The following is a 27654-nucleotide window of genomic DNA, read 5'->3' as shown; positions in this document are numbered from 1 at the left end:
GTTTTGGCGCTACAGTGTGCTGCCTTGTTTGTTTGACTGTGTACGAGTTGGTGACTCTAGGTTCAGCACCTGTTCACACTTGATCTATGTTTGGATGTGACGGTCAGTTTTTTAAAATTTGTATTCACTAGCCTTCTGACTGATCACTCCGCCTCTTAGCCAGGTGTTTTAATCGCAGCAGGTCCAATACCCCTCCACAGAGAGAGAGAAATTTAGTCTAAGAAGAGGTTTCACAGGTACCCATTCAGATGAAGACGTCTGTTCTCAGCAGGGAAAGCGTAGGACCTGGTGTACGAGAGATGCCGTAAAGTGGCTACCAGGTACACGTAAATTGCCCAATTTATGCGCTAAACGTTCTCATTTTTTCATATTTCTAGTGCAGTAATGCAGTCTAACTTTCATATTTTATGTTTGCATGTTTTGGTGCAACAGTGTGCTGCCTTGTTTGTTTAATAGTAAAAAGTTGGTCACACAGGGTTAATAGCAGCGTTAACGGAGTGCGTTACACCGCGGCATAACGCGGTCCGTTAACGCTGCCATTAACCCTGTGTGAGTGCTGACTGCGGGGAGTAAGGAGCGGCCATTTTGCCGCCGGACTGTGCCCATCGCTGATTGGTCGTGGCTGTTTTGCCGCGACCAATCAGCGACTTGGGATTTCCGTTACAGACAGACAGAAAGACAGACAGAAAGACGGAAGTGACCCTTAGACAATTATATAGTAGATTCCTGTTGCCTGTAGCAACCAGTTAACCAACATTCCATGGGAATCTCTTGTGGTCTGTTTTAAAAGGGCAGTATCTGTGCTTTCTGTATGTTAAACTAAATATTTCCATTCGCTTTTTTTTCCCCATAGCATTAAAACCTTTAGAATTCCAACACTTCTTACAGCTGAGCAGGGCCGCGATCAAGCATTACTGCCCTAACTGGCATATGGGGCCCAGTGGGCAAAGGGGGCCCACATCGGGCCCTGTCTCTTCTGCTCATCGGGCCCGGGCCCCAGCGGCAGGATTCTGCCGATGCAGTAACTGAACCTGCATCCAAGACACAGGTTCAGTTACTCTATTGCCATGTGGGTCTGTGGGGCAGGATGGATACTCATGAGGGCAGGATTGGAGACCATATGGATGGAGCCAGGAATGAGACACACAGGGGCCAGGATGGGGGATATTATTACCATAGGGGCCAATTTATTTTATTTTGTGAGAATACTGTTTTAAATGTGGGAGACGGTCCTGTTACTGTGCAGAGTGACACTATGGCGCCTTTTTTTCTTCATCTGGTGTAGTTTAGAATTTGGGAAAAAATTAAGTAATGTGTTCTCCAAGTGGTGCTCTAGATAACTGTGTTATTTCCTGCAGAGACGAGCCCTGGCTGGAAAACGTGATGGCAGTCTGTGCTGGATGAAGATGAAAAGTGAAGATGAAGGATTTCACCTAGAGACGTCACCAGTGAGTCAATGTGTTACCTGTACACTGACACTATACACTGCACACAATATACAGCGGTCCTGTGTACAATGTCACCAGTGATCACTGTATTACCTTTACACTATACACTATATACAGAGCTCCTGTGTATAATGTCACTAGTGATCACTGTATTACCTTTACACTATACACTTTATACAGAGCTTTTGTGTATGTCACCGGTGATCACTGTATTACCTGTACACTATATACAGAGCTCCTGTGTACAATCTCACTAGTGATCACTATATTACATTTACACTATTTTATTATTATTTATTTATATAGCACCATTACTTCCATGGTGCTGTACATGAGAAAAGGGTTACGTACAGAGTTATAGATATCGTTTACAGTAAACAAATTTACCATGACAGACTGGTACAAAGGAGAGGACACTGTCCTTGCGGACTTACATTCTATGGGATAATGGGGAGGAGACAGAAGGTCGGGGGTGCAGCAGCTCGGACGGTGGTGAGGCGGCACACTATATACAGAGCTCCTGTGTACAATGTCACTAGTGATCACTGTATTACCTTTACACTATACACTATATACAGAGCTCCTGTTTAATGTCACCAGTGATCACTGTATTACCTTTACACTATATACAGAGTTCCTATGTATAATGTAACCGGTGATCACTATATTACCTGTACACTGACACTATATACAGAGCTCCTGTGTATAATGTCATTGGTGATCACGGTATTACCTGTACACTGACACAATATACAGAGCTCCTGTGTATAATGTCACCGGTAATCATCATGTTACCGGTAATGATCAGTATTGTAGTACTCAGTCACTATGTGGTGGTAATATGTTGTCCGGCAATGGTGTGGCGGTATTTGTTCCTTGTATGTGCAATTATTTGGTCACTATGTGGTGGTAAGATGTGATCTGGACATGGTTTGGTGGTATTTGTTCCTTCTATGTGGTATTGTAGGTCATCATATGGTGGTAATATATGGTCTTGCCATGGTGTGGTGGTATTTGTTCCTTGTATGTGGTATTATTCTGGCACTGTGGTGGTAATATATGTCTGGTTATGGTGTGGTGGTATTTATTCCTTGTGTGTGATATTATTCAGCCACTGTGGTGGTAATATGGTGTCTGGTCATGGTGTGGTGCTATTTGTTCCTTGTATGTGATATTATTCGGTCACTGTGGTAGTAATATGGTGTCTGGTCATGGTGTGGTGGTATTTGTTCCTTGTATGTGCTGTTATTCGGTCACTGTTGTGGTAAAATGTGATCTGGACATGGCGTGGCAGTATTTGTTCATTGTATGTGCTATTATTTGGTCACTATGCGGTGGTAATATGTGGTCTGGTCATGGTGTGGTGCTATTTGTTCCTTGTATGTGGTATTATTGGTCACTATGTGGTGGTAATATGTGGTCTGGACATGGTGCGGTGGTATTTGTCCCTTGTATGTGATATTATTCTGTCACTGTGCTGGTAATATGTGATCTGGACATGGTGTGACAGTATTTGTTCCTTGTATGTGGTATTATAGGTCACTGTGGTGGTAATATGTGATTTGGTCATGGTGCGGCGGTATTTATCCCTTGTGTGTGATATTATTGATCATTTTAAAAATTGAAAAATAAATAAAAATATACCTCAATTGTATTGGATATTGTAACAAATGTTTAGTAAGTTACAGTAGAATAGGGCTTGGCCAAAAGAGTCTACCTTGTCTTTTTGGCGGCTTAAAAAATATTTTGGCAAGAAAAAAGCTGCTGGCTATATGTGTGATCTGGTGATGGGAATTGATACATGTGTGATTGGTGAGAAGTAGAGCGGTGGGACTGTGGACAGTTCGGGGGTGGAGGCAGGGTTGGGGAGGAGCCTGGGCGTAATCTCAAGTAGGCCCCCAAAATTTTGCCTATATGGAGCCCCAAAATTCCTAGTGGCAGCCCTGCAGCTGAGCATTTGTTACAATTGTTCCTATTGACTGTTGCAGCCCCCTCTTATCATGGAGAAAACATTCTTTCTAAATATGTAAGTTACATTTTATTGTCTGCACTTATTTATATTTGGGGCTGTTCCACATATCTGTGAAATATGACCGTGCTCAGATCTCATTACCCAGACTACCCACCAGGGATACTGGCCTCAGCCCACTGCCTCACAGACATATATGAAGCCGCTGGCTGAGGTCTGTAATCTTCATTGCTTTATTCATTTCCAGATCTCTTGATATGCAGTTTGGAGCCTGATCCAAGTTTCAGATTTTTTTTTCTTCTGAGAATGACTCTCCCAGTAATATAGGTTGTGTGTGAGCTCATTGTGTCTCTGTCTCCAAGTAATACAGGCTGGCTGTGAGCTCATTGTGTCTCTCTCCTAGTAATACAGGCTGGGTGTGGGCTCATTGGGTCTGTCTCCCAGTAATACAGGCTGGGTGTGAGCTCATTGTGTCTCTCTCCCAGTAATATAGGCTGGGTGTGAGCTCATTATGTCTGTCTCCCAGTAATACAGGCTGGGTGTGAGCTCATTGTGTCTCTCTCCAAGTAATTCCAAGTAATACAGGCTGGGTGTGAGCTCATTGTGTCTCTCTCCCAGTAACACAGGCTGGGCGTGAGCTCATTGTGTCTCTCTCTCCAAGTAATACAGGCTGGGTGTGAGTTCACTGTGTCTCTCTCCCAGTAATACAGGCTGGGTGTGAGCTCATTCTGTCTCTCTCCCTGTAATACAGGCTGGGTGTGAGCTCATTGTGTCTCTCTCCCAGTAATTATGGCTGGGTGTGAGCTCATTGTGTCTCTCTCCCAGTAATACAGGCTGGGTGTGAGCTCATTCTGTCTCTCTCCCTGTAATACAGGCTGGGTGTGAGCTCATTGTGTCTCTCTCCCAGTAATAAAGGCTGGGTGTGAGCTCATTGTGTCTCTCTCCCAGCAATACAGGCTGGGTGTGAACTCATTGTGTCTCTCTCCCAGTAATTTTGGCTGGGTGTGGGTTCATTGTGTGTCTCTCCCAGTAATACAAGCTGGGTGTGAGCTCATTCTGTCTCTCTCCCAGTAATACAGCCTGGGTGTGACCTCACTATGTCCCTCTCCCAGAAATACAGGCTGGGTATGACCTCACTCTCTCCCAGAAATACAGGCTGGGTGTGAGCTCATTGTGTCTCTCTCCCAGCAATACAGGCTGGGTGTGACCTTCGTGGGTCTCTCTCCCAGTAGTACATGCTGGGTGTGAGCTCATTGTGTCTCTCTCCCAGCAATACAGGCTGGGTGTGACCTTGGTGGGTCTCTCTCCCAGTAGTACATGCTGGGTGTGAGCTCATTATGTCTCTCTCTCCAAGTAATACAGGCTGGGTGTGAGTTCACTGTGTCTCTCTCCCAGTAATACAGGCTGGGTGTGAACTCATTGTGTCTCTCTCCCAGTAATACAGGCTGGGTGTGAGCTCATTCTGTCTCTCTCCCAGTAATACAGGCTGGGTGTGAGCTCATTGTGTCTCTCTCCCAGTAATACAGGCTGGGTGTGAGCTCATTGTGTCTCTCTCCCAGTAATAAAGGCTGGGTGTGAGCTCATTGTGTCTCTCTCCCAGCAATACAGGCTGGGTGTGAACTCATTGTGTCTCTCTCCCAGTAATTTTGGCTGGGTGTGGGTTCATTGTGTGTCTCTCCCAGTAATACAAGCTGGGTGTGAGCTCATTCTGTCTCTCTCCCAGTAATACAGCCTGGGTGTGACCTCACTATGTCCCTCTCCCAGAAATACAGGCTGGGTATGACCTCACTCTCTCCCAGAAATACAGGCTGGGTGTGAGCTCATTGTGTCTCTCTCCCAGCAATACAGGCTGGGTGTGACCTTCATGGGTCTCTCTCCCAGTAGTACATGCTGGGTGTGAGCTCATTGTGTCTCTCTCCCAGCAATACAGGCTGGGTGTGACCTTGGTGGGTCTCTCTCCCAGTAGTACATGCTGGGTGTGAGCTCATTGTGTCTCTCTCCGAGTAATACAGGCTGGGTGTGACCTCACTGTGTCTCTCTCCCAGAAATACAGGCTGGGTATGACCTCACTGTGTCTCTCCCAGAAATACAGGCTGGGTGTGACCTCACTGTGTCTCTGTCCCAGAAATATAGGCTGGGTGTGACCTCACTGTGTCTCTCTCCCAGAAATACAGGCTGGGTGTGACCTCACTGTGTCTCTCTCCCAGAAATACAGGCTGGGTGTGACCTCGGTGTGTCTCTACCAGTAATACAGGCTGGGTGTGAGTTTTAGAAAAAATTGAATTGGAGATGAATTTTATCATTTTTCTTGCCCGTAATGCCTTCATTAGTCAATCTCTGAATCAGCAATTGTCCTCTACTAACCTTCCCCACCAACCCTTAAATGAGCATCAATAAGGGGTGTACTTTACTCAAGTCTGGATATTCTTTTTTTACTTCTCCAAGCGGATCTCCATCCATCACACGTTACACTGATGGCTGACAGCACTGGTGGGGTCTCTATATGCCCTCAATGTTCCATGATGCATTGTTTTCAGTCTAGGTTCGGTATTCCCAGCGAGAGATCTGGGTGTGACATCACTTTGTGCCCTTAAAGGAATTGCACAGGATTACAAAAGTGTCTGTCTGGTATTGAAGCTTCAGTCAATTAGAGTGAATGGGCTGCCATACCACATGAAACCTGTGGACAGGGGTGGCGCTATTCTGTGGATCTGGTCTGGCTAGTTTATGATTGGACAGCAGATTAACCCCTTAATTTACAGTTGTGCTCAAAAGTTTACATACCCTGTCAGAATTTTTCCTTTCTTGGCTTTTTTTCAGAGAATGTGAATAACACCAAAACTTTTTCTCCAATCATGGTTAGTGGTTGGGTGAAGCCATTTATTGTCAAACTACTGGGTTTTCTCTTTTTAAATCATAATGACAACCCAAAACATCCAAATGACCCTGACCAAAAGTTCAAATACCCCATTTCTTAATACTGTGTATTGCCCCCTCTAACATCAATAACAGCTTGAAGTCTTTTGTGGTTGTTGGGGCTGAGGTTCTTTATTTTCTCAGATAAAGCTACCCACTCTTAGTGGCAAAAGGCCACCAGTTCCTGTAAATTCCTGGGCTGTCTAGCATGAACTGCGCGCTTGAGATCTCCCCAGAGTTGCTCAATGATATTGAGGTCAGGAGACTGAGATGGACCAGAACCTTTACTTTGTCCTGCTATAGCCAATGACAGGTCGACTTGGCCTTGTGTTTTGGATAGTTGTCATGTTGGAACGTCCAAGTACATCCAATGCGTAGCTTACAGGTTAATGAGTGCTAATTTGCATCCAGTATTTGCTGATAACGTGCTGCATTCATCTTTGCTTCAACTTTGACCAAGTTTCCTGTGCCTTTGTAGCTCACACATCCCCAAAACATCAGCAATCCACCCCGTGCTTTACAGTAGGAATGGTGTTCCTTTCATCATAGGCCTTGCTGACCTCTGTCCTAATGTAACATTTATGGTTGTGGCCAAAAAGTTCAATTTTGTTCTCATCCCTCCAAATTACCTTGTTCCAGAAGTTTTGAGGTTTGTCTCTGTGCTGTTTTGCATATTATAGGCGAGATACTTTGTGGCATTTGCGCAGTGATGGCTTTCTTCTGGCGACTCGACCGTGCAGTCCATTTTTCTTCAAGTTTCTCCTTACTGTGCATCGTAAAACAGCCACATCACTAGTTTTCAGAGAGTCCTGTATTTCATCTGATGTGTGTTTGTGGGTTTTTCTTTGCATCCCGAACAATTTTCCTGGCAGTTGTGGATGACATTTTTGCTGGTCTACATGACCGAGGTTTTGTTTTTACAGAGCTCCGGATTTTCCATTTGTTAATCACAGTGTGAACGCTGCTGACTGGCATTATCAATTCCTTGGATATCTTTTTGTATCCCTTTCCTGTTTTATACAGGTCACCTACCTTTTCCTGTAGATCCGTTGACAATTCTTTTGCTTTCCCCATGTCTCACAATCCAGAAATGTCAGTGGCTGGATGAAAGATCCAAGAGTCTGTCTGGATCCCAGAAACCCACTCAGCTTTTATGCACGCACACTGATTACAAGCAAACAGGTCACAGGTGAGGATGTTACCTTTAGTAGCCATTCACACCCGTTTATAGCAACTTCTGTGCATGTTATCGGGCCAAAATCACCAGGGTATGTGAACTTTTGATCAGGGTAATTTGGATGTTTTGGGTCGTGTCACGATTCCCACCGTGCTGACACCACTATGTCATGGATCGGGGTGACCTTTGGCCAGCACCTCGCTATCACATGTGCAGGGGGCTTATCTTAGTTATCACTTCACTGCTACTACAATATCACAAACTGCAGAGATTTATGTATATCCCGCTTTTCCAATTCTGCTTTGGAACTTGCAGCTCTCCGGCGGCCCCCTTACCCTCCGGTCAGTCAGGGAACTACACCTGGGATTAGTCGCCGAACGGGCCGCTTCACTGTGGGCTGGTTAGCAGGCACGCTGCAGCGAGGGAATTATAAATGCTCAGGCCGCAGCCAGACAATAGATAAAACCCCGTTCGGTCACTACCAGCTCACCTTCCTAGCCCAGATCACACTTCGCTGCCACCAGCTCAGATTTCTCACAGCGAGGGGTTCAAGCCAACCCAAATTAGTAGCGTAATTAACTTCAGAAGACTTAGGGTACGTTTTAGCGCAGGAGAACAAAGCTAGTATTTTATATATTTTACTCCATAAAAGATTAGGCAGTGTTTATAAAAGGCATATAAAGATGTTACAATATGAGACAAAGTATGTACAAAGCAATTATAAAATAAACACGGATTAAAGGAAGATAAACTCACATTTGCTTAGATCATTTCAGGCTAGCCATGCTGGTACGCGGAGCCCCAAATGTCCCAATTCATGAGATAGTCTTTCTGTGGTGAGGTCTCAGGGAAGAATAAAGGCTGGGTCGAGTGCAGCAACAAATGCAGGCTTGTGACATCACTAAAGGGGATTGAGTTACCATCACCCTCCCCTCTCTTCAGATGTACAGTTTTTTCCAACAATACTTGTAATTCTCATATCTTAGCTTCAGAACATGTCAGAATCACAGCACACCCATCATTCCTCTTATTTTTTAAAATTGGCTTTCTAATGATACCAAATTCATCCTAATTGTTCAACACGGTTCCGGAGAAATCCGCACTTTGTACTCGATGTTTTTAGCTGCTCGCACTTACAGTGTTTGACAGATCTACCGATGGATGTTAGCAATATATACTCCTTATTTTCCTAGCCCAAATCAGTGGCCCAATATCTTATTATAATAGAACTAAGAACCTCATGTTTTTTGATAGAGACTAGACCAGTTTCAGCTGGTACTGGAGGGAGATTTGTGCGGCTACAGGCGCAATAAAAATTCTTGTGGTGGGGCCATGAGGGATTTTGGATCCACACACACACACATCTCAGCAAGCAGAAACACACAGAGAAGGGGGGTCAGAGCCCACAGTATGTGTGCTAACAGGGAAAACTAAAAATCATATTATACATTATCATCACAGGTTGTCATTATGATTTATAAAGAGAAAACACAATAGTTTGACAATAAATGGCTTCACCCAACCACTATCCATGAGTGGAGAAAAAGTTTTGGTGTTATCATTTATATTCTCTGAAAAAAAAGGCCAAGAAAGCAAAACTTCTGCCGGGGTATATGAACTTTTGAGCACAACAGTATAGTGCCCAACGCTGACTCCCAAATCTCCGCTCCATCTAGGAATGACCCTGAGGCTTTAGAGGATGAATTTTCCGTGAAGCCGTATGAGCCCAGTATTATAGATGGCGCCATGCAGGTGAGGACCTGGTTATGAATGCCTCCTCTGGGGCCCAGGAGCTGCATGCACAGGACTGACCAATCGAAAATGTGTTTCTTTGCATTTAAAGGGATTGTCCACTACATTTCATACATGTGTTAATGGGGCGAGGGTGGTGGTAACATAAAAAAATAACACCTACCCAGCTCCAGACCAGCACCGCTCCTCCGTATTCTGTACTGCCGCCTCCTTATTCTGTACAGCATCCTCCGCCAGTCTCCTGCTTTCCTTTTCCAGTAGTTGTATCAGGTAACAATGGCTGCTGATTGGCTACAGCGGTCACATTATCCGAGATGGAAGGAACAGTGAGGTAAATATTTGTTTCTGGCTTGAACAAAATGTGAACGCTGCAGCCAATCTTCCACCTTTTTTCCTGTTTTCGGTGATTGACTATGTGCTTCATTTTGAAGAATTTTCCGCAATGTCTAATGCATTCGATAAAAAGAAAAAAACATATAATTTTCTCTCTCCTTCACAGATCTGGAAGGTAATTTATTGCCTGATTGTGTCCTTGTCTTTTGGGTTTTACTTTTTAGGTTTTCTTTTTTGTGGTAAAAAAATAAAATAAATAAAAAAAAACCAATTATGTATGTATGTGTGTATGTATATATAACACACTGCTCAAAAAAATAAAGGGAACACTAAAATACCACATCTTAGATATCAGTGAATGATACTGGCGGGCCAGTCCATAGCTTCAATGCCTTCATCTTGCAGGAACTACTGACACACTCCAGCCACATGAGGTCTGGCATTGTCCTGCATTAGGAGGAACCCAGGGCCAACCGCACCAGCATATGGTCTCACAAGGGGTCTGAGGATCTCATCTCGGTACCTAATGGCAGTCAGGCTACCTCTGGCGAGCACATGGAGGGCTGTGCGGCCCTCAAAAGAAATGTCACCCCGCACCATTACTGACCTACTGCCAAACAGGTCATGCTGAAGGATGTTGCAGGCAGATCGCTCTCCACGGCGTCTCCAGACTCTGTCACGTCTGTTATGATCTGGTAATTCTGTACCACAATGGACATAGAAGTCAGAGCACATACAGTGACCTGACAATAACCCAAAAACATAGAACGAGCTCTGAGACGTGGGAACTCTGCTGACCGCAATCCCTAATCCTCTCCAACCACACTAGAGGCAGCCGTGGATTGCGCCTAACGCTCCCTATGCAACTCGGCACAGCCTGAGAAACTAGCTAGCCTGAAGATAGAAAATAAGCCTACCTTGCCTCAGAGAAATACCCCAAAGGAAAAGGCAGCCCCCACATATAATGACTGTGAGTTAAGATGAAAAGACAAACGTAGAGATGAAATAGATTTAGCAAAGTGAGGCCCGACTTTCTGAACAGAGCGAGGATAGGAAAGGTAACTTTGCGGTCAACACAAAACCCTACAAACAACCACGCAAAGGGGGCAAAAAGACCCTCCATACCGAACTAACGGCACGGAGGTACACCCTCTGCGTCCCAGAGCTTCCAGCAAGCAAGAAAAAACAAATAAGCAAGCTGGACAGAAAAAAACAGCAAACAAATAGCAAAAGCGGAACTTAGCTATGCAGAGCAGCAGGCCACAGGAACGATCCAGGAGGAAACAGGTCCAATACTAGAACATTGACTGGAGGCCAGGATCAAAGCACTAGGTGGAGTTAAATAGAGCAGCAGCTAACGACTTCACCACATCACCTGAGGAAGTAAACTCAGAAGCCGCAGTACCACTCTCCTCCACCAACGGAAGCTCACAGAGAGAATCAGCCGAAGTACCACTTGTGACCACAGGAGGGAGCTCTGCCACAGAATTCACAACAGTACCCCCCCCTTGAGGAGGGGTCACCGAACCCTCACCAGAGACCCCAGGACGACCAGGATGAGCCATATGAAAGGCACGAACAAGATCGGGAGCATGGACATCAGAGGCAAAGACCCAGGAATTATCTTCCTGAGCATAACCCTTCCACTTAACCAGATACTGGAGTTTCCGTCTTGAAACACGAGAATCCAAAATCTTCTCCACAATATACTCCAACTCCCTCTCCACCAAAACCGGGGCAGGAGGATCAACAGATGGAACCATAGGTGCCACGTATCTCGAGATAAGTCAAGTTCTTATGATCAGTCAAGACCACCACGCGATGCTTAGCTCCTTCAAGCCAATGACGCCACTCCTCGAATGCCCACTTCATGGCCAGCAACTCTCGATTGCCAACATCATAATTTCGCTCAGCAGGCGAAAACTTCCTGGAAAAGAAGGCGCATGGTTTCATCACCGAGCAATCAGAACTTCTCTGCGACAAAACAGCCCCTGCTCCAATCTCAGAAGCATCAACCTCGACCTGGAATGGAAGCGAAACATCTGGTTGACACAACACAGGGGCAGAAGAAAAACGACGCTTCAACTCTTGAAAAGCTTCCACAGCAGCAGAAGACCAATTGACCACATCAGCACCCTTCTTGGTCAAATCAGTCAATGGTTTAGCAATACTAGAAAAATTGCAGATGAAGCGACGATAAAAATTAGCAAAGCCCAGGAACTTTTGCAGACTTTTCAGAGATGTCGGCTGAGTCCAATCATGGATGGCTTGGACCTTAACAGGGTCCATCTCGATAGTAGAAGGGGAAAAGATGAACCCCAAAAATGAAACCTTCTGAACACCAAAGAGACACTTTGATCCCTTCACAAACAAAGAATTAGCACGCAGGACCTGAAACACCGTTCTGACCTGCTTCACATGAGACTCCCAATCATCCGAGAAGATCAAAATGTCATCCAAGTACACAATCAGGAATTTATCCAGGTACTCTCGGAAGATGTCATGCATAAAGGACTGAAACACTGATGGAGCATTGGCAAGTCCGAATGGCATTACTAGATACTCAAAATGGCCCTCGGGCGTATTAAATGCAGTTTTCCATTCATCGCCTCGCTTAATACGCACAAGATTATACGCACCACGAAGATCTATCTTGGTGAACCAACTAGCCCCCTTAATCCGAGCAAACAAATCAGATAACAACGGCAAGGGGTACTGAAATTTAACCGTGATCTTATTTAGAAGGCGGTAATCTATACAAGGTCTCAGCGAACCATCCTTCTTGACCACAAAAAAGAACCCTGCTCCTAATGGCGACGATGACGGGCGAATATGCCCCTTCTCCAAGGACTCCTTCACGTAACTCCGCATAGCGGCGTGCTCAGGCACAGATAAATTAAACAGTCGACCCTTTGGGAATTTACTACCAGGAATCAAATCGATAGCACAATCACAATCCCTATGCGGAGGTAGGGTATCGGACTTGGGCTCATCAAATACATCCCGGTAATCAGACAAGAACTCTGGAACCTCAGAAGGGGTGGATGACGAAATAGACAGAAATGGGACATCACCATGTACCCCCTGACAACCCCAGCTGGACACAGACATGTATTTCCAATCTAATACTGGATTATGGACTTGTAGCCATGGCAACCCCAACACGACCACATCATGCAGATTATGCAACACCAGAAAGCGAATAACCTCCTGATGTGCAGGAGCCATGCACATGGTCAGCTGGGTCCAGTACTGAGGCTTATTCTTGGCCAAAGGCGTAGCATCAATTCCTCTCAATGGAATAGGACACTGCAAGGGCTCCAAGAAAAACCCACAGCGCCTAGCATACTCCAAGTCCATCAAATTCAGGGCAGCGCCTGAATCCACAAATGCCATGACAGAATAAGATGACAAAGAGCAGATCAAGGTAACGGACAAAAGAAATTTTGACTGTACCGTACCAATGGTGGCAGACCTAGCGAACCGCTTAGTGCGCTTAGGACAATCAGAGATAGCATGAGTGAAATCACCACAGTAGAAACACAGCCCATTCAGACGTCTGTGTTCTTGCCGTTCAACTCTGGTCAAAGTCCTATCGCACTGCATAGGCTCAGGTTTATGCTCAGATAATACCGCCAAATGGTGCACAGATTTACGCTCACGCAAGCGTCGACCGATCTGAATGGCCAAAGACATAGACTCATTCAGACCAGCAGGCATAGGAAATCCCACCATGACATCTTTAAGGGCTTCAGAGAGACCCTTTCTGAAAATAGCTGCGAGCGCACCTTCATTCCATTGAGTGAGTACGGACCACTTTCTAAATTTCTGACAATATACCTCTATCTCATCCTGACCCTGACACAGAGCCAGCAAATTTTTCTCTGCCTGATCCACTGAATTAGGTTCATCGTACAGCAATCCGAGCGCCAAGAAAACCGCATCGATATTACTTAATGCAGGATCTCCTGACGCAAGAGAAAATGCCCAGTCCTGAGGGTCGCCACGTAAAAAAGAAATAATGATCCTAACTTGTTGAACTGGGTCACCAGAGGAGCGAGGTTTCAAAGCCAGAAATAGTTTACAATTATTTTTGAAACTCAGAAATTTAGTTCTATCTCCAAAAAACAAATCAGGAATAGGAATTCTTGGTTCTAACATAGAATTCTGAACCACAAAGTCTTGAATATTTTGTACTCTTGCCGTGAGCTGATTCACACATGAAGACAGACCTTTAATGTCCATCGCTACACCTGTGTTCTGAACCACCCAAATGTCTAGGGTAAAAAAAAGGCAAAACACAGTGCAGAGAAAAAAAAATGGTCTCAGAACTTCTTTTTTCCCTCTATTGAGAATCATTAGTACTTTGGGCCTCCAGTACTGTTATGATCTGGTAATTCAGTACCACAATGGACATAGAAGTCAGAGCACATACAGTGACCTGACAATAACCCAAAAACATAGAACGAGCTCTGAGACGTGGGAACTCTGCTGACCGCAATCCCTAATCCTCTCCAACCACACTAGAGGCAGCCGTGGATTGCGCCTAACGCTCCCTATGCAACTCGGCACAGCCTGAGAAACTAGCTAGCCTGAAGATAGAAAATAAGCCTACCTTGCCTCAGAGAAATACCCCAAAGGAAAAGGCAGCCCCCACATATAATGACTTTGAGTTAAAATGAAAAGACAAACGTAGAGATGAAATAGATTTAGCAAAGTGAGGCCCGACTTTCTGAACAGAGCGAGGATAGGAAAGGTAACTTTGCGGTCAACACAAAACCCTACAAACAACCACGCAAAGGGGGCAAAAAGACCCTCCGTACCGAACTAACGGCACGGAGGTACACCCTCTGCGTCCCAGAGCTTCCAGCAAGCAAGAAAAAACAAATAAGCAAGCTGGACAGAAAAAAACAGCAAACAAATAGCAAAAGCGGAACTTAGCTATGCAGAGCAGCAGGCCACAGGAACGATCCAGGAGGAAACAGGTCCAATACTAGAACATTGACTGGAGGCCAGGATCAAAGCATTAGGTAGAGTTAAATAGAGCAGCAGCTAACGACTTCACCACATCACCTGAGGAAGTAAACTCAGAAGCCGCAGTACCACTCTCCTCCACCAACGGAAGCTCACAGAGAGAATCAGCCGAAGTACCACTTGTGACCACAGGAGGGAGCTCTGCCACAGAATTCACAACACACATCTGTCACATGTGCTCAGTGTGAACCTGCGTTCATCTGTGAAGCGCACAGGGCGCCAGTGGCAAATTTACCAATTCTGTGGCAAATGCCAAGTGTCCTGCACGGTGTTGGGCTGTGAGCACAGCCCCCATCTGTGGACGTCGGGCACTCAGAAAATCCTCATGGAGCCAGTTTCTAACTGTTTGTGCAGACACATGCACATTTGTGGCCTACTGGAGGTCATTTTGCAGGGCTCTGGCAGTGCTCCTCCTGTTCCTCCTTGCACAAAGGCTGAAGTAGCGGTCCTGCTGCTGGGTTATTGCCCTCCTACGGCCCCCTCCACTTCTCCTGAGGTACTGGCCTGTCTCCTGGTAGCACCTCCAGCCTCTGGACGCTACGCTGACAGACACAGCAAACCTTCTTGCCACAGCTCGCATTGATGTGCCATCCTGGATGAGCTGCACTGCCTGAGCCACTTGTGTGGGTTGTAGATTACGTCTCATGCTACTACGAGTGTGAAAGCACAATCAACATTCAAAAGTGACCAAAACATCAGCCAGAAAGCATTAGTACTGAGATGTGGTCTGTGGTCCCCACCTGCAGAACCACTCCTTTATTGGGGGTGTCTTGATAATTGCCAATAATTTCCATCTATCGCCTATTCCATTTGCACAACAGCATGTGAAATTGTCAATCAGTGTTGCTTCCTAAGTGAACAGTTAGATTTCACAGAAGTTTGATTTACTTGGAGTCATATTCTGTTGTTTAAGTGTTCCCTTTATTTTTTTGAGCATTGTGTGTGTGTGTGTGTGTATATATATATATATATATATATATATATATACACAGCATGTATATATAATTTTGTTGCTATTTTTGTGTCTTATTTGGTAATGGTATCACTTTTTTTTTAACTTTTTGATCACAATCCTGTGCAGTGCAGTGTGTGTCTCATTGGAGCGCCAACATGACGGCCCCTCCAGCTATACTAGTCCATCAGCTCCCCGCATTAGTATCGCAGGGGGCCGATGGGTGCATACACTGCACAGACCGCGCTCCTTTGAGCATCAGAGATTGGAAATGGCATTTGAGAGGTTAACTGTAGTGATTGGCACTAGCTCCAGTTGCTGCAGATGCTCACAGCCGATATCTACCAGGGATGGTGCGGGCTCAGCTCCTGAACCTGCTCCTTACACTCAAAACTTCACAAGTAAGTCTTCAACATTGAAAAAGAAAAAAAGTGTGCGATGCTGTGCTCCATGATGGCAACTGGAGTAACACTGCTCAAAAATGGGAAATATTTTGAAAAGTGATAAATGAACCCAAAATATCTGAATAAAAAACTGCAGCCACGATATCGAGCCAACACCAAAACTAAAGCAGCGTAAAAAAAAGAAGACATAAATTCAATCTTATAATCTAAATAAAATAAATAGTGAATTGGAGCCTTTGTGTCTCTAGACTTTTACTTTCAGGCCTCTGCTTGCTGTCAGTGAATGAGAATCACCCTGGAAATATCTCAGGTGAGACATGGATACAATTGGATCAGCAGACAGCGCTCAGACTCCGCACTGACACATTGTGATGACACAGCAGAGAGCTGAGTGTTTGACAGAGAACAGAATACTAGAGGAGTGCGGCTTCAGCAAACAGCGCTAGTGAGAATGGCAGCCTATATCATGAGCAGACTGACTTATAGAAGACAGGACGGACGCTCCTCACATTCATCGTTGTGTCGCTGCTCCGACATTCTGATGACTACTTGATTTTTAGTATTCCGGATGAGACTGGGGGTAGTAGTTCCCTTTCAGCTACTGACCGCAGGAGACATCTGCGCCCTGTGATCTGACCACAACCGTGACAAAGAGGAAACCGCTTCATCCAGAGCGAAGAAGATGAGCTGGAAGTCTACAGGCCTGATCCTTCTGTGGTGAGAAGATAAGACCTCGCCGGAGGGGACAACCTAAGTTTGAAGGAACTGTCAGCAGGACAGGCATTAGTCTGACAGCCTGAGAGCAGAGCTCCCCATAGGAGACCTCCAAGGATCCCTTATGTAGTGCGCCAAAGAACGGACCTTCCTCAGATCATCTCCAGGGCAAGGATTGTCTGACGCTTTCTGATTACAAACCCTAGGGAATATAGGACTTAAGTGGTCAAGTTGACCCTCCGTCTTGACTTCCAAGAAGAACCTCTAAACTCATATCCATCACTTCCCACCATTTCCACACCACTGCTATAAAAGGAAACCAAACTAAGAAATTTTCCCAGAGAAAGCAAGCATCCTAGGATCTCCAGTATGTTATATACTCCAGGACCACCAGGTGATATCCCGGGAACTCAATAACAGAAGCTCAAAGCCTAAAATATCACTTACAGTGGGTACGGAAAGTATTCAGGCCCCTTTACATTTTTCACTCTTTGTTTCATTGCACCCAAATTCAAAAAAGTTCATTTTTTTCTCATTAATGTACACTCTGCACCCCATCTTGACTGAAAAGCCCCCGAAATGTAGACATTTTTACAAATTTATTAAAAAAGAAAAACTGAAATATCCCATGGTCATAAGTCTTCAGACCCTTTGCTCAGTATTGAGTAGAAGCACCTTTTGAGCTAGTACAGTCTTCTTGGGAATGAAGCAACAAGTTTTTCACCCCTGGATTTGGGGATCCTCTGCCATTCTTCCTGGCAGATCCTCTCCAGTTCGGTCAGGTTGGATGGTGAATGTTGGTGGACAGCCATTTTCAGGTCTCTCCAGAGATGCTCAGTTGGGTTTAGGTCAGGGCTCTGGCTGGGCCAGCCAAGAATGGTCACAGAGTTGTTCTGAAGCCGCTCCTTTGTTATTTTAGCTGTGTGCTTAGGGTCATTGTCTTGTTGGAATGTGAACCTTCGACCAAGTCTGAGGTCCAGAGCACTCTGGAAGACGTTTTCATCCAAGATATCTCTGTACTTGGCTGCATTCATGTTTCCTTCAATGACAACCAGTCGTCCTGTCCCTGCAGCTGAATTACACCCCCGTAGCATGATGCTGCCACCACCATGTTTCACTGTTGGGATTGTATTGGGCAGGTGATGAGCAGTGCCTGGCTTTCGCCACACATATCTCTTGCAATTATCACCAAAAAGGTCTATCTTCATCTCATCAGACCAGAGAATCCTATTTCTCATAGTCTTTGGAGTCCTTCATGTGCTTTTTAGCAAATTCTTTACGGGCTTTCATATATCTTGCACTGAGGAGAGGCTTCCATTGGGCCACTCTGCCATAAAGATCCAACTGATGGAGAGCTGTAGTGATAGTTGACTTTGTGGAACTTTCTCCCATCTCCCTACTGCATCTCTGGAACATAGCCACAGTGATCTTGGAGTTCTTCTTTCCCTCGCTCACCAAGGCTCTTCTCCCTTGATTGCTCAGTTTGGCTAGACGGCCAGGTCTAGGAAGACTTCTGGTGGTCACAAACTTCTAACATTTAAGGATTATGGGGGCCACTGTGCTCTTGGGAACCTTGAGTACTGCAGAAATTCTTTTGTAACCTTGGTCAGATCTGTGCCTTGCCACAATTCTGTCTCTGAGCTCCTTGGCTAGTTCCTTTGGCCTCATGATTCTCATTTGGTCTGACATGCACTGTGAGCGGTGAGGTCTTATATAGACAGGTGTGCGCCTTTCCAAACCAAGTCCTATCAGTTTAATTAAACATAGCTGGATTCCAATGAAGGAGTAGATCCATCCCAAGGAGGATCACAAGGAAATGGACAGCATGGGACTTAAATATGAGTGTCTGAGCAAAGGGTCTGAATACTTATGACCATGTGATATTTCAGGTTTTTTTTTATTAAATTTGCAAAAAATTCTACATTTCTGTTTTTTTTTTCAGTGAAGCTGGGGTGCAGAGTGTACATTAATGAGAAAAAATGAACTTTTTTGAATTTACCAAATGGCTGCAATGAAGCAAAGAGTGAAAAATGTAAAGGGGTCTGAATACTTTCCGTACCCAGTGTTTGTAGCCTCCAAGGCCAGAGGTTTCTGGAAATGGGTCAACAAGACCATCTGGTGAAGGAATGTCCTTGGTTTGGTCTTCCTGACCTTTCATGTTCTTGGGCCTCATCTGCAGATTTCACCTTTTAGACATTATTTTTGTCCAGTTTTCGAAAAGACTGTCCCAAATCTCATCACCTACTAGACTGTTAGCCGATATCGCCAATGGCGTGATAGATATTCTTCTAATGTGTATATGAGCCATCAAGCTTCTGGGGGAGGATTCACTGGATCCAAACGACGATCTCCTACTCCCAACCAGAGGGTCTCACAAGGGCTCCAGTTGACTTTGGATTTAGAGGCCACTGACCAGTATTGAACTTTTAACTTCATCCATGTGGCCCACACTCATAAGTCACGGGACCATGACATCATCCATGTAGACCCTTCTCTCAAAGACATTGGACAGTGTCATTCCATGTGCTCAGAAACTTTCTCATCTGGTCTCAACCAAATCTGCACGGTGTGTGTGTGTGTCGGTATCTGGTAAAGGAGGCCACATGTTAGACAACCGTGGACTAAGAGCAAAGTCTGCATGGTATGTGTGCGGGCATCTGGTAAAGGAGGCCACATGTTAGAGAACCGTGGACTAAGAGCCAAGTCTGCATGGTGTGCGCGGGCGTCTGGTAGAGGTGGTCACATGTTAGACAATTGTGGGTTAAGAGCCAAGTCTGCACGGTGTGTGTTCGGGCGTCTGGTAAAGGTGGTCACATGTTAGACAACTGTGGGTTAAGCACAGAACCAGACTCAAGAACCAAGTCTGCATGGTGTGTGTGTGAGCGTCTGGTAGAGGTGGCCATATTTTAGACAACTTTTGGCCGAGCATGGGTTACATACACCATTATTTATCCTAGGCTCGCTTTCCTCTTCAGTCACCTACTGTATGTGTTCTCCTGCTCCCCCCCCCCCCCGCCTTCCCCTGTAACGTGGCGCGAGGTGGTAGCCATGGGTAAAGTACTCATGCTCTATAGCCCAGACACGTTACATGAAGGTGGGCGTCCTGGCTGGATTTACCTCGGATTTCCTGCGTTTTTTGTGCGGATTTCACCTGCGTTTTTACACCTGCGGATTCCTATTGAGGAGTAGGAGTAAAACGCTGCGGAATCTGCACAAAGAATTGACATGCTGCGGAAAATACAACGCAGCGTTTCCGCGCAGTATTTTCCGCAGAATGTGCACTGCGGATTTGGTTTTCCATAGATTTACATGGTACTGTAAACCGCATGGAAAACTGCTGCGAATGGCCACACATGATGCTCAATACTGTATAATGGCCACACATGATGTTCCATACTGTATAATAGCCGCACATGATGCGCCATACTGTATAATGGCCCCACATGATGCTCCATACTGTATAATGGCCCCACATGATGCTGCATACAGTATAATGGTCCCACATGACACTCCATACAGTAAATTGGCCACACAGTGCTCCATACTGTATAATGGCCACATATGATGCTTCATACTGTATAATGGCCCCACATGATGCTCAATACTGTATAATGGCCCCACATGATGCTCAACACTGTATAATGGCCCCACATGATGCTCAATACTGTATAATGGCCCCACATGATGCTCCATACTGTATAATGACCGCACATGATGCTCCATACTGTATAATAACCCCACATGATGCTCCATACTGTATAATGGCCCCACATGATGCGTACAATATAATGGCCACACATGATGCTGCATACAGTATAATGGCCTCACGCGACGCTCCATACAGTATAATGGGCCCACATGATGCTGCATACTGTATAATGGCCTCACATGATGCTTCATACAGTATAATGCCCCCTCATGATGCTCCATACTGTATAATGCCCCCACATGATGCTTCATACTGTATAATGGCCAAACATGATGCTCCATACTGTATAATGGCCACACATGATGATGCCAGTGTACAGTCGGGGCTGTAGATGTGTCCCAGCAGCTCTGCTTACAATGCAGGCAAAGATTTCACCACCTGTCGCTGTCCACACTGCTGCCTTACAGATCCTGCACATTGCAATGTAGCCCAGCTCTGTGAACTCTGCATGCACTCTGACAACACCACTATTTATTGGCTCCACTCCATAACTGCTGCAGTATATATATATATATATATATATATATATATACATATATATATATATATATATATATATATATATATATATATATATATATATACTGTACCTATGACTAACAGGCTGCACTGGATTGCTCTAACTGCTGCCACTACTCCTGGTTATAATGCCTTGCACTGTAAGCAGAGCAGGGCCAGCTGCATGTACAGTGGGGCAAAAAAGTATTTAGTCAGTCAGCAATAGTGCAAGTTCCACCACTTAAAAAAATGAGAGGCGTCTGTAATTTACATCATAGGTAGACCTCAACTATAGGAGACAAACAGAGAAAAAAAAATCCAGAAAATCACATTGTCTGTTTTTTTAACATTTTATTTGCATATTATGGTGGAAAATAAGTATTTGGTCAGAAACAAACAATCAAGATTTCAGGCTCTCACAGACTTGTAACTTCTTCTTTAAGAGTCTCCTCTTTCCTCCACTCATTACCTGTAGTAATGGCACCTGTTTAAACTTGTTATCAGTATAAAAAGACACCTGTGCACACCCTCAAACAGTCTGACTCCAAACTCCACTATGGTGAAGACCAAAGAGCTGTCAAAGGACACCAGAAACAAAATTGTAGCCCTGCACCAGGCTGGGAAGACTGAATCTGCAATAGCCAACCAGCTTGGAGTGAAAAAATCAACAGTGGGAGCAATAATTAGAAAATGGAAGACATACAAGACCACTGATAATCTCCCTCGATCTGGGGCTCCACGCAAAATCCCACCCCGTGGGGTCAGAATGATCACAAGAATGGTGAGCAAAAATCCCAGAACCACGCGGGGGGACCTAGTGAATGAACTGCAGAGAGCTGGGACCAATGTAACAAGGCCTACCATAAGTAGTACACTACGCCACCATGGACTCAGATCCTGCAGTGCCAGACGTGTCCCACTGCTTAAGCCAGTACATGTCTGGGCCCGTCTGAAGTTTGCTAGAGAGCATTTGGATGATCCAGAGGAGTTTTGGGAGAATGTCCTATGGTCTGATGAAACCAAACTGGAACTGTTTGGTAGAAACACAACTTGTCGTGTTTGGAGGAAAAAGAATACTGAGCCTGGATGTCTTCCTGGAGCAGAACAATATTGTATCATACAATTATTAGGTTCTGTAGAAGGACGTAGATCTGGGTATTTATTATGATGGAATATAGGCTGAACTGGATGGACAAATGTCTTTTTTCGGCCTTACTAACTATGTTACTATGTTACTTACTAACTATGAGTTGCATCCATCAAACACCATACCTACTGTAAAGCATGGTGGTGGAAACATCATGCTTTGGGGCTGTTTCTCTGCAAAGGGGCCAGGACGACTGATCCGGGTACATGAAAGAATGAATGGGGCCATGTATCGTGAGATTTTGAGTGCAAACCTCCTTCCATCAGCAAGGGCATTGAAGATGAAACGTGGCTGGGTCTTTCAACATGACAACGATCCAAAGCACACCGCCAGGGCAACGAAGGAGTGGCTTTGTAAGAAGCATTTCAAGGTCCTGGAGTGGCCTAGCCAGTCTCCAGATCTTAACCCTATAGAAAACCTTTGGAGGGAGTTGAAAGTCCGTGTTGCCAAGCGAAAAGCCCAAAACATCACTGCTCTAGAGGAGATCTGCATGGAGGAATGGGCAAACATACCAACAACAGTGTGTGGAAACCTTGTGAAGACTTACAGAAAACGTTTGACCTCTGTCATTGCCAACAAAGGATATATTACAAAGTATTGAAATGAAATTTTGTTTCTGACCAAATACTTATTTTCCACCATAATATGCAAATAAAATGTTAAAAAAACAGACAATGTGATTTTCTGGATTTTTTTTTCTCAGTTTGTCTCCCATAGTTGAGGTCTACCTATGATGTAAATTACAGACGCCTCTCATCTTTTTAAGTGGTGGAACTTGCACTATTGCTGACTGACTAAATACTTTTTTGCCCCACTGTATGTGTGCAACACGCACACACAGTACACACGGCGCACACAAACACACACATGTACACCCACACCACCCACATACACACCCACACCACACACATATACACACACACAACAAGTACATGTGGTGCCCCAGGGTCCTGGTCATCACAGTACACAGCTTTCCTCACGGGGAGAGTGATGTTACGTTTGGAAGCGATGAAGGATATCTTTTATCAGGTAACCACCATACACACATGTTCACACTCCAGGCCACAAGGGGGAGCTTTTGATCCTATTTCTAGGTGACTCCCCTATATATTGTGGTTTGGAGGGAAAAGGGGATTAGATTTGTCAGACAGACAGAAGTGAGCAGACCAACATAGAGTGTCAGAAGGTCTGAAGGGGCCATGTAGTCTGAAGCACTACAGCTCCTGGAAGGAGACATACAGAAAGCCGAACATTGTTCAGTGAGCGTGCAGGAGAGCGAAGCACAAAAGAGTGATATCAGGGGAGACCAGCCCCGAGCAGGCTACCTCCTTCTGAGGCTCAGATAACCGGTAGCCGGACCACCGAGGTTGTAAGGAACTCTATGACTTACATCAGAGACCGGAAAGACAGCTGAACTGCAAGTTACCTGTCTGCCTTAATACCCAGGAGGCAAGGTGACACTTATAGAGTCCGGGGCGCGCTAGAGTCCCTGTAAAAAGGCTCAAGTCACCAGTCATACGGGTTATGTCCTATCCTATATGGGGGACAGAGAGAAGAACTGTGAGGACCTTATCTGAAGCCATAGGCAGTAAGGGACTACAACACCACCGCGCTGGAGGAAGGGTTTTAACTCCACCTGGTAAAGGGGACTCTGGATTCGCTTCTAAGCCGGCCAGACCCTGCCTGCCCTGTGATCTGGTGCCCTGGACTGTGGCTGCCTGAAGTCTTCAGTAAACCAGGTAAAGAGATTGCAAACCTGTGTCCTCGTTTCTTACTGCACCGTTCACCACCATCTTCCATCTACACACCGGGAGCCCTGGGGATACACTCCACCTGTGGGAGTTATACCATCTAGCTGCCATAACATCACCCCAGAGGACCCCTTAAAGCAGTGTCGGTCGCCACTGACCGAATGCCACAGGTGGTGTCACGAACATAAACTTTATTCACCAAATCCCTTTAAAGACTTTCCCCTTTTACATGGGCGCCCAGGGCCACTGACCGGGTCGCCACTGTGACATCCCCCTGTGAACACCAGACCCGGTACCGGGTACCCCACGGCCCTGGCGGGTGACTCATCTTGGCGTCACAAACAGGAAGGACTGACCCAGCAAATCGGGTCATGTACGCCTAAGAGACTGTGCCTAACTGTGATTTATTGAGACTGTGCATTGTGAAGTACCGCCAAAATTGCCGCCATTACTGCCGCCATTATAGCGCCAAAAGGAGCACTGGAAAAGACAAGTGCGCCATTGTGGGCGGGAACTGAGTGACGTGCAAATAATGGTCGCCCACTCCAAGAACTACTGTACCATGTGGACATGTCCATCAGCTACAGAGATCCGCCTCCTGATCCTGAATGGCGGAAGGAAGAGGAAGACGTTTCGCCCCCGAAGGAGAGAGCGGGAGAGAGACCCGGACGCAGAGAGCAACGCGGAGGACGCTATGGCCAGCAGCCTGGAACGAGAGCGTGGGGTAGAAGCGGAGGACTCCCCCAGCAACCTGGAAGGAAGCCGCGGCAAGCCAGCACTTGCCGTCCCTGAACTCATGTAGACCGGAGTGGAGGATTTAATCGATCAGCTCCTGCTGATGCAGCTGGACGCCGGGACCACGTGCAAGGCGGTGCCAGTGAAAGAACTGCAGGAACCGTGTCCCGTCCAACAGCCCCCGACACCAACGGAGGAGACTGGCACCAGAGACACCGCAGCGGCAGGTAGGAATAACAACCCTGCCCCGGTAGCCGAGGAACTTTTAGTGGGCCCAGTCGCTGCACCGCCCCATTATGGATCAGCGCGACACCAGATCCTGGGGGAATGGGACCAGGTCACGGGGATGGAACGCTTTATGAAGGCCCCGATCCAGCCCACCAGCCTGCAGGGTGAAATCTACGCCGAAAGGACTGTCTATCGCTAGTTGAACCCTGGGACAGACCTCATGGGGTTCCGGAGTTGGAAAAGAAGAAAGGGGAGACCCTAGAGGTTTTAAACTGGGAAGAATACCAGCAACAACTTGCCTGCAAATGGGAGGCTAAGGAGGAGGAGTCCAAGGCCCAGCGCAGAGCCTTTGATGAGAGGGACTCATGCGCCAAGGCCCAGGCCCGCAAGGACCGCCAGGCAAGCCAGGCCCCGCTGAAGCAGGGCACAGTGGTAGCCTTCAGACTAAAGAAGGGCTCGGGATTTATTAAGGAGTCAGGTCTATACGCGGAGATCTTCGTCAACAGGACGGACATGGAGTTCACCTTTGGGAAGGATACCCGGATCTTTACCCCGGTGACTGCGTGACTTACACCAGGCATCTTGGTGAAAATGGGTGGTACGCCTTGAATGTGCACAGGAACAGAGACGCTGCTCCAACGCTGGCTAAATTAACGCAAGCAGCGCCACCTAGCGCCAAAATAGCTACCACCACCACCACTCCCAATTTAACCCCAGCTTGCACCACCAAGACGACAGTGTGCACTATCACCACTACTGAGACAGTAGTAGCTGCTTCGCCAGCTATTACACACACCCAAGCTACGCAAACTGAACTAATCACCACGTGCAGCTGCACTTAGACCCGCATAGTGGGAACTGACAGAATTTATATCATTCCTGGGATCAGGTTGGAACCTAACATGAGTGAGCGTAGCGTCCAGGTGCTACAAAAGGAACCATAAAATCTGAAAAGCAATATGACTGTGAATAGTTAAATGAGAGCTTTTAGCACATAAAAATGGCCAATTTTATGTGTACCTGGTAGCCCCTTTACGGCATCTCTCTTATACCAGGTCCTAAACTTGCCTTACCTCGCTGAGGATAAACATCTCCATCTGAATGGGTACATGTGAAACCTCTTCCTAGACTAAAATTCTCTCTCTCTGTGGAGGGGTATTGGACCTGCTGTAATTAAAACACCTGTGGCTAGGAGGCGGAGTGCACAATCAGAAGGCTAAAGAATACATTTCAAAAACCTGACCGGCACATCCAAACATAGACTCAGTGTGAACAGGTGCTAAACCTAGAGTCGCCAACTCGTATATAGTTAAATAAATAGGGCAGCACACTGCAGCGCTAAAACATGCAAACTTGAAAACACGAAATTTGAACTGCATTACTGCACTAGAAATATGAAAAATGAGAGCTTTTAGCGCATAAAAATGGCCAATTTTATGTGTACCTGGTAGCCCCTTTACGGCATCTCTCTTATACCAGGTCCTAAACTTGCCTTACCTCGCTGAGAATAAACGTCTCCATCTGAATGGGTCACAAGAACGATCCAGGAGTGAACTAGACCAATACTGGAACATTGACAGGTGGCATGGAGCAAAGATCTGAGTGGAGTTAAATAGAGCAGCCTGCTAACGAATTAACCTCGTCACCTGTGGAAGGAAACTCAGAAACACCCACCAGAGGAAGTCCATGGACAGAACCAGCCGAAGTACCATTCATGACCACAGGAGGGATCCCGACAACAGAATTCACAACAGTAGACCTGTAACGGGTAATTGCATTTCATAGTTAGTTATTATACTGTTTTCTATTTGTGTAAATATGCATACCATGTATATATGTTCTTGTAACGTTTAAGCATCCATACCCCTCATAAAGGGAAGCTCCAGTTTGTATTAATTTGTTTTACATGTTTACTGCATTCTAAAAATTTGTATGTCTTTTTGCTAATCTGTATTGTTGTTCTTCTTTTCCCAGTCCGGGAGTACTGGATTTAATGGGGGGGGGGGGAGGGGGGGTGGCGCCCCAGGGTCCTGGTCGTCACAGTAGCATTGCTTTCCTCACGGGGAGAGTGGTGTTACATTTGGAAGCGATGAATGATAACTTTTATCAGGTAACCACTATACACAAAACATGTTCACACTACAGGCCACAAGAGGGAGCTTTTGATCCTATTTACTAGGTGACTCCCCTATGTATATTGTGGTTTGGAGGGAAAGAGGGATTAGATTGTCAGAGAGACAGAAGGGAGCAGACCGACATAGAGTGTCAGAAGGTCTGAAGGGGCCGTGTAGTCTGAAGTACTACAGCTCCTAGAAGGAGACATACAGAAAGCCGAACATTGTTCAGTGAGCGTGAAGGAAAGCGAAGCACAGGAGAGTAACATCAGGGGAGACCAGCCCCGAGCAGGCTGCCTCCCTCTGAGGCGCAGATAACCCGTAGCCGAACCACCGAGGTTGTAAGGACTCTACGACTTACAGCAGAGACCAGCAGGACAGCTGAACTGCAAGTTACCTGTCTGCCTTAATACCCAGGAGGCACGGTGACACTTATAGAGTCCGGGGCGCGCTAGAGTCCCTGTGAAAAGGCTCGAGTTACCTGTCATGCAGGTAATGTCCTATCCTATATGGGGGACAGAGAGAAGAACTGTGAGGACCTTATCTGAAGCCATAGGCAGTAAGGGACTACAACACCACCGCGCTAGAGGAAGGCTTTCATCTCCACCTGGTAAAGGGGACTCTGGATTCTCTTCTAAGCCGGCCGGACCCTGCCTGCCCTGTGATCTGGTGCCCTGGACTGTGGCTGCCTGAAGTCTTCAGTAAACCAGGTAAAGAGACTGCAAACCTGTGTCCTCATTCTTTACCACACCATTCACCATCTTCCATCTGCA

At 46.0% G+C, this 27654-nt stretch overlaps 1 protein-coding gene across 1 annotated transcript in view; it reads right to left on the bottom strand.

The window, feature by feature from the left end:
• The window catches only part of LOC138674359 (zona pellucida sperm-binding protein 3-like), a 101338-nt gene extending 74823 nt beyond the window's left edge, over positions 1 to 26515 (bottom strand). The window contains exon 1 of the mRNA XM_069762212.1: positions 26442 to 26515. Coding sequence (XP_069618313.1) covers positions 26442 to 26483 — 42 coding nt within the window. The 5' untranslated portion in view covers positions 26484 to 26515. The remainder of the gene's footprint in view (positions 1 to 26441) is intronic.
• Positions 26516 to 27654: the final 1139 nt, after the last annotated feature.

Source organism: Ranitomeya imitator, chromosome 4 (genome assembly GCF_032444005.1).
Source record: "Ranitomeya imitator isolate aRanImi1 chromosome 4, aRanImi1.pri, whole genome shotgun sequence".
In the NCBI taxonomy this organism is placed as follows: domain Eukaryota; kingdom Metazoa; phylum Chordata; class Amphibia; order Anura; family Dendrobatidae; genus Ranitomeya; species Ranitomeya imitator.
Note: the sequence above shows the minus strand (reverse complement) of the source record. Positions and strands in the feature narration are given on the sequence as shown.